This window comes from Chelmon rostratus, chromosome 20 (genome assembly GCF_017976325.1).
Source record: "Chelmon rostratus isolate fCheRos1 chromosome 20, fCheRos1.pri, whole genome shotgun sequence".
Classification (NCBI taxonomy): domain Eukaryota; kingdom Metazoa; phylum Chordata; class Actinopteri; order Chaetodontiformes; family Chaetodontidae; genus Chelmon; species Chelmon rostratus.
Window position 1 is genome coordinate 12744921 of NC_055677.1, and position 14090 is coordinate 12759010.

Here is a 14090-nt window from a genome sequence, read left to right on the forward strand (position 1 = left end):
GTCTACAAATTTCCTCTACTCTTCATAGCGCATGTATTGTAAATGCAGACGCTCGGACAGTGAGCACTGTACAAGGGTAAATGGGGGGGGTGTCAACTTTAATATTGGAGATCTTGAAATGGCCATTCTTCTGAGCCCTTTAAGGACTTCAAGGACTTGCTGTTGGCTTATACTGTTTTTGCAGTTGTAGTTCAAAGACAGCCTCCAGTGTTTCAACATCATCCGCATCCATCTTTAATCTGTGTGCTTAAACGTGGAACGGTTACAATTTAGTCGAGTGACGTTACACATTTCTGGAACTCAAAAGGGCACGTTGCTAATAAGAGTGACTACTGTTATTTCTCATGAGCTAATTGTTCCTCAGTGGCACCTGGATGACCCACATGTCTCTACAGTCATGGCAGCTAGATGAGCACAGGTTTTCATGTCTCATTAACAGAGACGTGAGTTAATACGAGGGGACGCCAGGCATAACAAACCCCACCCACCATTGTCCTTGGATATATGTGTATACTCGCCCACTCATTTAATTAAGCGGTCGGAGCTAGCCATCGTAGCTGGGCTGTTCATTAAACCTGTATCGCAGACACAGACAAGCGAAATGGAACCTGATCTTAATCAGACCTGAAGGAAATGATTTCCAGGCAACGGCTTCTTTGAGTTGTTGAGATACAAATGTACACTGCGGATATTTGGCTCGCTCCGCCGTGGCTGTGTATACATGTGTTTTGTGAAGCAAAACAAGAAAAGCAGACAAGAGAAGTCTCTTTCATGCTGCTTGGAGATGTGTTTGAGTTGTTCTAATTTGATTGGGAGCCAGCATTTCCCAGAAGCCGTGACCTTGTGTATGCAAAATATAAATCCTCCTTTTGATCATCATGGTTAATATCCGTGTGCATGCCATTATCCACATATGCATATGCCAGCCACCGCCCTTCAACCCTCACACCCACCACAACCCGCCCCACCCGCCCAGTCTCACATGACACTGTATATGAAATGGTTTGTTCGTCTTGTTAATATGCTGCTGTCTAATGATGCATATGAAAAGCAATCAGTGAGGCAGCGGAGGATCTGCTTGAGGAGCAGCGTTAATAACTTAGGGAAGCAGGAGATTGCATTGCCCCCGCTGGCTCCACAGACACACATACAGTATGCATATTACACACAGGAAATTCACACTATGGTTCATTCAGCACTCCGTTGTGCCATACACTTAATTTTCCATGTATGACTTGTTGGTTTAGTTTAGATGGGTTGCGTACACACATCTTTTGCACATGTTGGAGTATTTGTGTGTATTTTATGTGTGTTTTCCAGGCGTCACTCAGTTCAGACACATAAGGGTTGGTTTGTTTTCTGGCCATAATGGATATTTTGTCTCGGTTTTTGTCGTGTTGTCAGCGCTTACCGTACATGGCGTCTGCATAGGATCAGTGCGAGCAGCGTGCAAACCTGGCTGTGTGCAGCGTATAGAAGAGCGGCTTAAATAATTCACTCACTGCCGATTCAAGCTGAACGCTCTTTTTACACCTACCCAGCAGCAACAGCTCGGCCTCTGCACCTCGGCCTCCATTCACGCCTAATGACAACCGATGGGTGATAGTGTAAACATGGCTAAATGAGTCACTCCGGCTCCCCTCCTTGTTGTGCGTTATTTTATATTTCATTAACACGAGTCCAATATGTACTGATCATAAAAGCTTTATGATATAAATGAAAAACATTACATTATTTATCGTAGCCTCTGCCTATGGTGCATTGCTCAGTCAGCACAAATCCTACAGAGGAAAAACCCATGTGCATAATTTATGTGAGCAACTGAGCACAGGCAAGGCTGCATTACTGGTTAAAACACTGATTAACAACTTATACTATCCAGCCTTTTTATCAGTCATAGAATATCAAAACCTTTCTTGATAACATAAATGCTCTCTAATGCACAAAATGCGAGAGAATTCACGTAGCGCGGTGCACAGTTAGCTGTATGCAGCTGCTGGTGTGTCGGCTGTAGATTTTATTTTATTTTTAAACGAGCTTTGGTCAACTATTTTATTCTATAATCCTAATAGTTCATTAGTGGGAACAATTCTCTGAGGCGTTAAGATTAGCAAGTCTGTGCTGCTCTTAACTGCTCCTTCACTGCTTTGGTTTCAAACTGTAATTTTTGGACTGAAGCCCGAACAGCTCTCCAGTGTGACTGTGGAGGCTTTTCATTGATGCTGCTTTCCTCTCAGGCTAGCTTGTGTGTGCTGGACCTTCAACTTAGCGCTATTTATGCCAGTTTATCATCGTCATCCTCGTCCTCACAGTGCCGCCCATGCCTTAGTTAACAGAAATGCCTTTTCGTTTGAGGATGGAGAGGACGTGCATGCCGTGCTCTCCTCAGCTGTGTTTTGACTGATGTGGGCAAACAGGGCATGACAGGTCCTCCCAAATTGAAATGTCAGCCATCACGTTAATTCCACAGAATCAGTGTAAGAGAGAGGGAGGCAGGGAGGGATGGAGGGAAACGGGGAGCGGGGAAGTGTTTCCACCAAACCCATGACCCCTCCTGCCCTCCCCCGCTCCCACCCCTTGTTTTAATACCCCCCTCTTTTAATTTTTAATTTAGCACAGCATCTCCAATTATTCCGCATCGCCGTTTTCACGTTCTACCTCTCCACCATCAGATGCTCACCACCCTCTCGCTCTCTCTCCCCCTCCCCCTCATGTCCTCTCCCTTTCCCTCTCTCTCCTCTCTCTCTCTCGGTTTCAGTGAGATGAAGCAGGAGCTGGCGGAGGAAGGCAGCAGATGCTCCATCCTCTCCAAGCAGCACCGCTTCAACGAGCACTGCTGTATCCGCTGCTGCGCGCCCTTCACCTTCCTGCTCAACCCCAAGCGCCTGTGCCTGGACTGCCAGTACAACGTCTGCAAGACCTGCTGCACCTACAGCAAGAGGGACAAAGCCTGGCTCTGCTCTGCATGCCAGAAGGGCAGGTTAGTGATTTCACACACATTCACATACGCGCCGGCGGCAGTGGGGAGATTAGAGTGGCGACAGAGGAAAGTGAATGGGGATGGGAGATGTGAGAGAAGCTGTGAATTGGTGGATTTAAGGACACGGGAGCAGGGGGAAATTTGGGTAGAGAATTGGGGAAATCATGAGAGGAAAAGAAGGGTGTGAGAGTGTTGACGAGACAGATATGAGGAGAAAAAGTCAATGAATGAGAGCAAACGCGGGACTTTGACAGAGTCAGCACTGCAAAGATGGGTGTTTTTTTAGTATTTTGTTTGATTTATGTTTTGGACGTCTAACTCTTTTATTAATTTCTAATGGAAAATAACTGTTTTCAGCTTTGTTTCCCTGCCTTTTTGAGCATTCTGGTAGTTGCACAGCAAAGGACGGAGAAGATGGGGCTTTTAAATCAGAAGGTAACAAAAAGGGGGGTGGAAGAGGGGAGGAAATTGAAGGAAATATGTGTGTCGTCAAGTAATGTGTGTGTGTTCGGGTGAAATATATGCTTATGTATATGACAACGACACAGACACAGAGAGATGCAGACACAGCAGCGCAGGGGAGATGAAAAATCACATGTGTCAGATTCTTTCAAAGATTTCTGCCACACAGCTCACATTTCTAGCAGGGAATGCTTATTTTCTTATTTTGTTTTTATTTCCTTGTTCTGTTTTGAGTGCCCTGATCACATCTCGAACAGCAAACTAAAAAAATCTGGGTTTCAGAGAAAGGAAGAACAGAACATACATTTAAGATTTATAGAACAAGAGAAAACAATCTGACGAGCAGAGGAGGCAGGGGAACACGCTACAAGCTGGCTGTGGTTGAATTTGCATGTGTTACAGAGCTGTGTGTGTGTGTGTGTGTGTGTGTGTGTGTTTGTTAAGATTGTTTACGGATGCGTGTCTGTCCAAAGCCTTGGGAGCCGTTCTGATGCCCCGACTCACCATTGGGTGAATATTAAGCTCGATCTGTCGGGGCGAGGGTGGGGTGTTGGAAATACTATAAGACTGGAGGGTGTGAGTCAGTGTCTGTGATGGATTCACTGTAAAATCAGTTGTGATCCTGGGGTATTGGATAAGCCAATATGTGTGTATGTATATATATGAGTGTAATGTGTCTTATATGTAGCATTGGCATTGCTTTTAGTTCGACTGTCATGTTTTTTCCTACTTGAGATTCTGGTTTTGGTGCTAATGTCCTTCCTCCTGATACTCCACAGGTCCTTGGGTGTGATTTAGTGCATTTTTCATGATGTTGAGAGTGCAGTATCACAAGAAAGAGATGCAGGTGTGTCAGGGGTGCATTTAATATTTTCTGCCCGCTCGGGTGTGTTAAGGTGGCGGTGGACAGGATTGCAGAGCATGACAAAGCTGTCCAAAAATGCGTTGCCCCTCCGCTTGGCCTTATTTCTTCCCTTCAATCCTTCAGCTCCGTCTCTTTCGTCTTTCATTGATTTTCGCTGCACCGCGTATTGAGTTAGACCCGCTGCCCCGAGTCCTGGTGTTTGAGACAGGAGGGAGGAGGAGGATAGAGAAGGTGAGACAGCGAGGAGGAGGAGGAGGAGGAGGAGGGAAAGGGATGATGGCAGTCAAAAGAGGTGGCAAGGGTTGCATCGATCAACTCTTACCTCGCACTCTCCCCTGTTCCTTTCTCCCTATCGCTCTCCCTGCTCTGAGCTCAGTAATGTTCTCATTAGGGGTCTCGAGTCACAGATGGGCCTGATGTCACAACATTGCTGTCTACCAGCTACATATAAATACAGCACTTTTCATTGGCGCATTAAAAGACCTTAAATCTGGTTTTAGCATGAATTACTCTCTCTCCGGGTGCAGTCGTGTCATTTGGAACAGTGATTTACAGCTTGCACGGGCGTTGAGCTTGAGGCTAGAGGAGCCCTTAACATTATTTTGGAAATAGCTATTAGTCTGCTGTTGGAGTGGAGGGTTGCAAGAAAAAAAGACATTGATTTCATGTTAAATGGACTGTAACTGCAGGGAAATGACTCCAATGTGAAGGGATGCTTTCTGAAAGAGGAGGTTTAAAGGGGAATCATTGTGCAGTAAATACAATGCTAATTAAGTAATTTGTCATTTTTTTTCTTCTCATTTGCATGTTATTTCTAATATTTTACAAAGAATACATAACCTGAAAGGCAGCATCAGACTAAAATCACAAGTTTTACAATCTACTATTCATATTCAAATATATTTATTCATAATAAATCAACTTATCAGTATCTTCTCCTGAATGTCAGTGGTTTTTGGCTCTTTTTGAACCCTTCCTGAGGGAATTCTGCTGAATCTAAATACAAACTCAATTGCAAAAGGGAACAGATCGCCAAATGGTCTCACTCACATGCGCCGGCTGTCCATCAGTATTCGCGGTGGTGCGGCCACACTGCTCAGAAGTGCGATCCATCTAGGGAAAGCAGATTTGCAATCATGGCACACATGGACACACTCACGGGCTAAAGTCACCCACTCACACTTGGGTGCACATAAGAATGTAATGAATGATTGCACACCCAGGCACAAGGCTGCAAGCAAACATGACATGTGATCACATGCATTGATTGCATGTCGGCTAATTATATTTATGAGCAGCTGCAGTTGAGATGGACACTGTCATTGATTGGTTGATTGTTTTTGTCAGCTGATATGAGATGCTTGCGCCCTGGTGACAGATGGTCTTTGAAAAAGTGAAAATGAATCAGCAGCTTTGTCATAACACCTGCCTAGTCTTTTAAACGCACAGTCATGCTCATACACATGCAGCTTCCCTCCTGAGCGAGTGGGACAAGCATGACCAGTTGAAGTCTGGTAGAATTAACAGCATCCTCAGCCCACGGTCCACAAGCAGAACACACACACACACATGCACACACACACGCACACACACACACACACACACACACACTCACAAACCACACACCAGTGGTTCAATGAGAGAAGTCCAAACAGTTTTTAGTGGAAACTGAAAAGTCGTTTTTTCTTCCACACACAAAGCAGTGGGGAAAATGTTAAAGGGGCGAGCAGGAGATGAAGAGAGATGAAGGTCAGTGGAGAAAGGACAAGGGGGAGGGCAGGAAGATGAAAAAGGCATTTAGAGAGCGAATGACAGAGGAGGAAAGTGCTTGTCCCAATTATCCGAGAGGGGAAATGCCACTGAATTGTCCTTTTGTTTCGACTCTCACATTGAATAGTTCCTCTGCACATGTTTCGCCATGCCTTCTCCTCTCCTCCTCTCCCTGCCTTTTCATTTTTCAGGTCCTTTCCTCTCTTATATTCTAACATGTCCCCCATCTCTCTACCTGATGAAGTCTCCATTAGCCACATTCACATCTGAGCTACTGCACTACTCTGTGCTTAATCTGCAGAAATGGACTATTGTGTGCCTCTCTATACAGTCATCTGGCCATAGAATGATGTACCTATGTGTGTGTGTGCATGCATGTGTGTGGCATGTGTGCACAGAAATAGCAATACACTAAAGTGGCAAACTGTTCTTACCACTTTATAGCTTTCATAATCCCATCCTAAAGCATGATGGCAAGATTATAGCATCTGCTGCAGACCTATACGGTGCTTTACATATGCAAAAACACACACACACACACACACACACACAAACAGGAGAGGCTTACACACAAGCCCATGCATTTTGCGTGCCTAAGTGCACTCATGAGCACACACCTTTACTGGGTAAGTACATTTTTTTCATTAAATTCCTTTTAATCAGGGCGACTTAATTCTCTGTGCATGGAAGCAGATCACTGTACTGTGGATAAGTGTGTGCATTGCAAACAGTCTTTGTTTACACATGCAAACACAGGGCCGCACATGCCTCTATATCCACATGCATACACACACTGCTGCAGTTCTAGTCTGTCCTTTTTTCAATATGAATCAGAGCGAGCTCTGGCGCTGTCAGGGTGCAGTAACCACACAGCTGACAGACGCACGCACACACACATTTAATAATTTGGTTGGTTTTTTATAATGGGGCTGCCGTCTTATAAAAGGCCAAGCAGAAGCTGACGGCTTGGGGGCCTCAGGACACGAGCTAACAAACACGTACAAAACTCTCCAGTGGTAGTAGTAGAAGCTCAGTACTGTAGTAGTTTATTTAACATGCAACCACAGAAATGCACACAAACACATTTACTGTCACTGTCTCAGAGACTGTGAATACAGGAAGCCTTGCTGTTTGTTCTCACCTGTGAGGAGAATTGAATGGATGGTTTTTACCACATCAGCAGGTACAAGATGTTAATCCCAAAGCAACAAGTTCAGGAAGTGATAATCCAGGTGCTGATCAGCATCATTCATGGGCGCAGAGATGCACCAGTTCTGGTATGATCACGTTAATCTTCCCCTTTTTATGGTATGAAAAAAATCATCTTTTCAATTTAACTAAGTGTGCGTTTGCAGCTATAGAACTTTTTTTTAATGTCACCGTCGTCTTTATTTAGCTGATTGATATTGTAGATGTTTTATTGCTTGAATGAATCTATGTGTGGCTGTGTGCTGTTGTTTTTTTGTTGTCCTCAAAGTTTAATATTGAAATCCTTTCATGGTTTATGGAAAATAGCTCTCATAACTCTTCCATTGATTTTCTTAAACAGGCTGACAAAGCCAGAATCCTTTTTGGCACACTATAACAGGCTGAGTTATGCATTGTTTTTGCAGAGTTCCTACCACATTTGCTTGTTAATTCACAGTATTGAGAGGCAGGACATGAACCCAGTGGCTCCTTCCATGGACTTTCTTGTGCTTCTATGACTCTTCACCTGTTCCATTTATTTCCCTACATATTAAGACCTCCAGTGCATTTTATGCATGCATGAATATTAATTTTAACATCTCAAAATGAGCCCACAACAATGGGAGTCAAAGTGTGTTTATGAAGACACCAGTGCTATAAAATCCCTCTTGCTGCTGCCAGACAAGCACCTGCGGCGAGGAGAGGCAGAGAGTCACAGTGTGATCTTTTTCTGTCCTCCTTGCGGGGGTATTTTTATCAGAGCTGGTGAGCAAGACTAGTCTTAGACAGGGAGGGTCTGCCCTAGAGCACAGGGCTGCAGATGAAATGTGTATACACCGCAGACGTCTTGGGCTTCAGTGAGACCTTTACACCTCGGTGTCTGTTTGTGTCTGGCTGCTTGTTTGTCTGTTTTTTTAGCAGCTAGACGAACAGTGGATTGCAGGACTTATTATTATGTGTTTTTCCAATAAAGAACCAAAACGGCAAGCTGCAAGCCTCGGTAGGTGAAGAATGGAAGTCTCCCCTCTCATTCGTCATGCTGTAGCACCATCAATATGCAGCATGGAACTTTTAAATCACGCAAGGCAACATTAGCGGCAAAGAAAGTTGACATGTGCAGCCATATTTCAGGCTGCTGTCACAGCTATACCTACAGGTAAACGTGCTCAGGATTTCGAACAAACTATTTCATTCCAGTCAGCACACAGAATCGACTAAATCAAGTGTCTGAACATTCCCATGCTTAATACCCAGGAAGCTTTTCATCAATTGAAATCGTTTGAAGAACGAAGAGCGCAGCTGAACCAACTTGCAAACCCCTCATCTCTTATGAGCTGCAGGCACAGGAAGGAGAGCCACTAATCACCCTCTCTCCTTCCATCTCCCCCTCTTCTCTCCCTCCGTCGCGGCCTTGTCTCGTGTCCAACCCAGCTGACACAGGAGCCACCAGTCGCTCGTAACTCTTGATGGTGATTTGCACTTTATACACAGGCACAACAGCACACACACACACACACAAACACACTCACACACATACATGCGTACGGAGAATCTTGCAAGTTGCACACACGCAGCATTGGTGATTTATGTTCAAACATCTCCTGGAGGTCCAGACTTGGCTCTGACTTGGATCTATTGATATGCCCCGATATCATTAATTGAAACATAGCCTAAATCAGAAATCGTGCTTGAATTTTACTAATGCGATTTGTGCAAGAGTTCCCTTTAAAACTAATTACTGCTGAGTTTTTCTGCCTTGGAGCGATCTCAGTGTGTGTGTGCAGCAGCTACCTTTCTGTGTGTGTCTGCACTTTGTTGTGTATCTGTGTGTACTGAACGAAGTGTGTGTGGATTCCTGCGTTGTAACCCCTCCTCATTCTGTGACCCCTTGTGTCCCATGAAAGCATTTTTCTCTGTTGAGGTTGAATTTCTATAGCAGGTGATAAATCACTGCCATTCCAGGTAAACATGTGAGTACACAAACACACACAGAGACATGCACAGAGATGCAAGACTCTCACACACAAAGAGCCTTGAATGTTCTCTCTTGTGCATTAATTCCTGTCAGTTGTGTGAATACCGTTGTGTATTATGTTTAATATATTGCTCTGAGTCATTAATGTTTCTCTGACTCTCGTCAGCCTCCAGCTCCCTAGCCTCCTGCGTGTGTGTGTGTGTGTGGGTGGGTGAGACTGAATCAGTCACACCTATAATCTGAGAACCACTCCAGGTCCAGGTCCAGGTCAGCTGTGAACCCAGAACCACAGTCAGGCTTGTTAATCGTTTTGTGATGGAGGAACAGGGCCGCCCTGCCATGGCGCTCCACGTGAACAGGGTCATTTGTGGCTCACAGTGCAGGTGATTGGAAATCCCATGATTCCTAAATCGGTTTAGGCAGTAAGTTGGCTAGTGGATCAGAACAGAAGCTAAAGCCCCTGTTGTTGTTATTGTGGGTTAGTGGGATTGGAGACAGAAACTGTTTGCTACAAGGTGGAGCAAGATGCAAGTAAGACCCATGAACACTTGTATTGGCCTAACATCTAGCAATGCTGCTTTACAGTTGTGTGACTGCCCTGCGTGTGTTGCATTCAAGGGTCAAAATCTCATTTGCTTTGAGTCTAATTCCTTTCTAGGCGAGAGAGAGTTGAGAAAGTAACAGGAACATATTGGGCAGCCCCATTATTTGAATTATCTTAAAGTACAACTGTATACATATATATGTGTATTTAACCGAGGTTGCTAATGTTGGCAGCATAACTAGCTTGTACTTTTTGAGTGGAAGCTATTTATCTAGCTTGCTTGAGTAGGTGCAGAATTATCAAAGTTTATATCTCTCCACAAAAAATAAGAAGAATTTAGATTTCAGCTTGACTTTAAGCTGAAAAATCAAGCAATAGATTATTTAGATATATTTGAAGCTACTGTTTGGTCCGTTGCTGCTGGTAAAAAAAACTTAAGTCGGTTATCTTTCAATCATGGCATCTAAGGTCATGACTTTTAATCCATCTACAAACATTTAGAAAGGAGCGGCCCCGGAGCTCTGTAACCACTGCACGCTGATTTACTCAAATAGAAATTTTAATGTGTGTGTTGAATCTCTATTCCCTCTGAATCCTCCCCTCCCCACACGATTGGCTTTAGACTCCAGCGGCTGATTGCTGCAGATGTGATCTATCAAAAACATCTCCAGCGTGGGAGGTGCCCCATAGCACAGTCAGTCAGCTCTCATATCCTGGTAGGAGAGGATGTGAGCTGCATGACTGGCAGATGAAGTGGATCTCTGCTCTCTCATTAGGAATTAAGTTTGATGTCTTTCACGCAACTTTTATAACCACTATTGCTTTTTGTGCTTTTCTCTATATGAATTTGGCCTGAAATGATAGAAACCTTTCTACGATGCTGGACGAATAGTAATCTTTCCTCCCCTCTTTAACTTCACCCCTCACTTATTTTCTCACTCTCTTGCGCCTTCATCCCTCCCTCAGGCAGATCACACTGTCTGATCTCCTGCCACAGTGAACTCTCTGTAGCATGAAAGAAATAAGCTATTGGCACCGCGGGATTTTCACACTCATTGCACATTCCTCGCCTGTCAACCCAAGAGCGTCCTTTAATGAAAGTGAAATATTAGTACAAGTAGAGATATTTTTTCCAATATCCTAGTATTTCTATTTTTACTGTAAATAACAATATTAGTTTGAAACCCAAAATCAAACCCGATGGTCCTGCGGGTTATAAGCTAATTCTGCATCAGCTGGCTCGACGAATCCTAAAGCACCAATCAAAGATCATGGATATAATGACGGTGGTGATCAAACTTCTTTGTTAACACAGGTTTTCTTCATCAAGCTCTGTGCACGTTACCATAAAAAGGGGCATTTGGCACGTCATTTGGCTCCTCTTCAGCACAAAATGGACCAATCGTGTGTCGTCTACTTTAGCTACTTGAGCTATGAAGAATATAGAAAAATAACAAAAAAAACACTGTTGCTGCACATGAAGTAAGAGAGGAATGCTGGCAGAAAACTGTTCATCATGTAAATCATATTTAAACATTATACTCATGATTTGCATTTAGGTCTGACACCATCACTTAATGAAAGATTCATGGAAATCACTCTAGTTTTTGGCCAACTCAGAGAGAAATGAATTTTACAGATATAGAATATTAGCTGTGATAAATACAACAGCCTAATCAATTTTGTAATCGGTTTTCTATTAGCTGCAGTACCAACCGTGTAAAACTGACTTGGTCTTACACACTGATCCTTTAATGTTCTGGGAAATAGAGCCAGTGTAAATGAATAACAATTAGCTGAATATGCTAATGTCAGTATTCCACTTTCCCTGTACTGCTGGAGCTCTGAGGGACTTCAGATGGTGTGTATGTACACACCCTTATTGTTCTCTCTCTCTCTCTGCTGCATATCAATGGTTGTGCATCGCTCCAGGCCTCTGTCTCATTGCACCTCCTCTCCCATTTTTCAGCACTTTAAATGAGGCTTAGCCGGTGCTTCGCTGCAGAGCTGACTGCACTCCGCTCACCTTGTTTAGTCATGATTTCCCACCTGAGCGAGGAGTGCTGTTTGATCTCATTTGTTTAAAATCATCTGATGTTATTAAGTCTGTACCTCCTGGGCTTCTGGGGCTAGCAGGTTGGCGCTGGCCGGCTCCCTGTATGTTTGTCTGCTTGCCCCTTTGGTGAGGTCTGAGAGTGCTGCACTTTATTAAAAAAAAAATGCTTTCTGGCATTTGTTGTGGCAATTTATCTTACAATGTGATTTTCTCAGTTAATTAGTCAACTTTAATTAATCATTACGTTCATAAATTCTTCATCACGCCATCTGTTTGGTTGAGTAGATACAGGAATGATACAGAAAGTATTTGCAATAATTGGAGACACTCGTCATCATGAGTACAGTCAAAACAGAGCAGGAGGGAATACATTTCACACCGTGTTGCTATTTTCATGCATTCAAGTTAAGCATAATCCCTCTATTAGTTGTACAGTAACACACAAACAGCAGAGAGGCTTGCACCACCATCTTTGCTGTGCACCTGTTTCTGCTGCAGAGGACGATATCATGCACAGAGGATGATTTTATGCACAAAACATAGAATATCTGGTCATATAACCAATATGGACAGTTCAGTGTTATTAAGCTGTTGGCAGCTGAAATACCACAGGACATCTTGCAGCAGGTAGAGTGGCCCAGAGCAACCAAAGCAACTGGAAAACGACAGGAATCTCCCTCCCTCCCTCTCTCCCTCTGTCTCTGTGTCTTTTGGGCTATTTGTTCAGAGCAGCAGCAGAGGATCTCGGGTGATGCTGTCTGATTCAAACGGGATCAAAGCATATCAGGGCTGCCAATGGGAGAGATATCAAAGCGGCAGGCTTACACACGCGCACACATATTCAGTTGACACACACAAACACACAAAGTGAGGCATTGTGTGTGCAACGTGCATGAGAGCTCACAAGAGGACAGATACACAAACAGACACGCACACACAAATGCACGAGAGTCTATCTGGTCTTGTGGTCATTTTTAAAGAGGGAAACCAGAGTTTGGGAGGTCGCAGCATAGAGCGTGTACGGATTAATTGTTGCTTGGTGTGAAACAAACCCACTGACTGATTGGCTGCTTACCCAGTTACTATATATGCATTAACAGTACCAAACATTTATTGATGACAGATTTCATCATCAGTATTTTTTCCATTTGATAACAGTGTGAAGAAAAGAACAGCAATTTGAAGACATAATATTTGACTATGTTATCTGACAGTGAGCATTTCTCATTTTTTTGCCCTTTTATAGAGTAAACGATTACAAAACAAACAAAAAACTCTCAAATGAAGGATTAATGATGATGGAAATTAATTGCTTCAACCTTAATATAGATTATTGCTGGACCTTATCAATACAGTGTGGCAGCTTTTATATTGGTTGAGTTTGGAACAGACAGTCTTTGCTTGCAATGCATTGTAATGTGTGAGACGCACTCACCGTCCACCTCATTTGGTGATGCAATAAAATACAACAACTCTGCTATGAATTCTACCTTAATGAAGCTTTCAAATTTTCGGTTTTTGCTGACATTGTCAGAAACATGTCTTTACAGATTAATTCTGTAAGACAAAGAACAAAATATAAGGAACCCCTCTCAGTGCAATGCAGTCCAGTTCAGCACCACTGCAAACCTGTAGATCAAGACTGAACATATCATGACATATCTAAGCAGTAATTTGTGTGTGAGTGCTATTTGCGTCAAGTAGAGGTGCTCTCACCTGCAGAGCCGTGAAGCCCTGCAGGGCCTGTAGTAGCTGCCTGAGTTGCAGATTGATGAATTTTGAATGAAGGTCTCTGTATATATCTCCGGGTGACTCTCTCGCGCTCTTACTCCTTTACTCTCGCTGTCTGTCGCTGTCTGTATCTCTGCTCTCCTCTCTCTGAGGCGCTGCACTCGTCTTCAGCTGTGATCTTTCCTTCCTTCCTTTTTCTTTTTTTTTTCTTTTACGCCACCAGACAGCTGCGGGACGCACATCTCCACACTCTTGTTTCTGTTTACTTCAACACTATCTGCAGTGTACACATCTTGGTTAAATTGGTTTCAGCAAACACTTTTCCCAGCCAGATTGAGTGAGTGAGTTTGATATCCTCCAATATCAGATTGCCTGCCTACCTGCAGAGGACACGCACTGACGCAATGGCTTCCACCTGGTGCCACTGCCTCAAATACCTGCAGGCAGAAAAACACACACATCTCTGCTGTGTACACACACATACACCCTCTCTCAGACGGGTGTAACGCAACATGTAGG

At 43.7% G+C, this 14090-nt stretch overlaps 1 protein-coding gene across 1 annotated transcript in view; it reads left to right on the forward strand.

The window, feature by feature from the left end:
- myripb (myosin VIIA and Rab interacting protein b) overlaps nucleotides 1-14090 on the forward strand; it is a 96234-nt gene that overhangs the window by 40346 nt on the left and 41798 nt on the right. The window contains exon 2 of the mRNA XM_041961712.1: nucleotides 2759-2980. Coding sequence (XP_041817646.1) covers nucleotides 2759-2980 — 222 coding nt within the window. The remainder of the gene's footprint in view (nucleotides 1-2758; nucleotides 2981-14090) is intronic.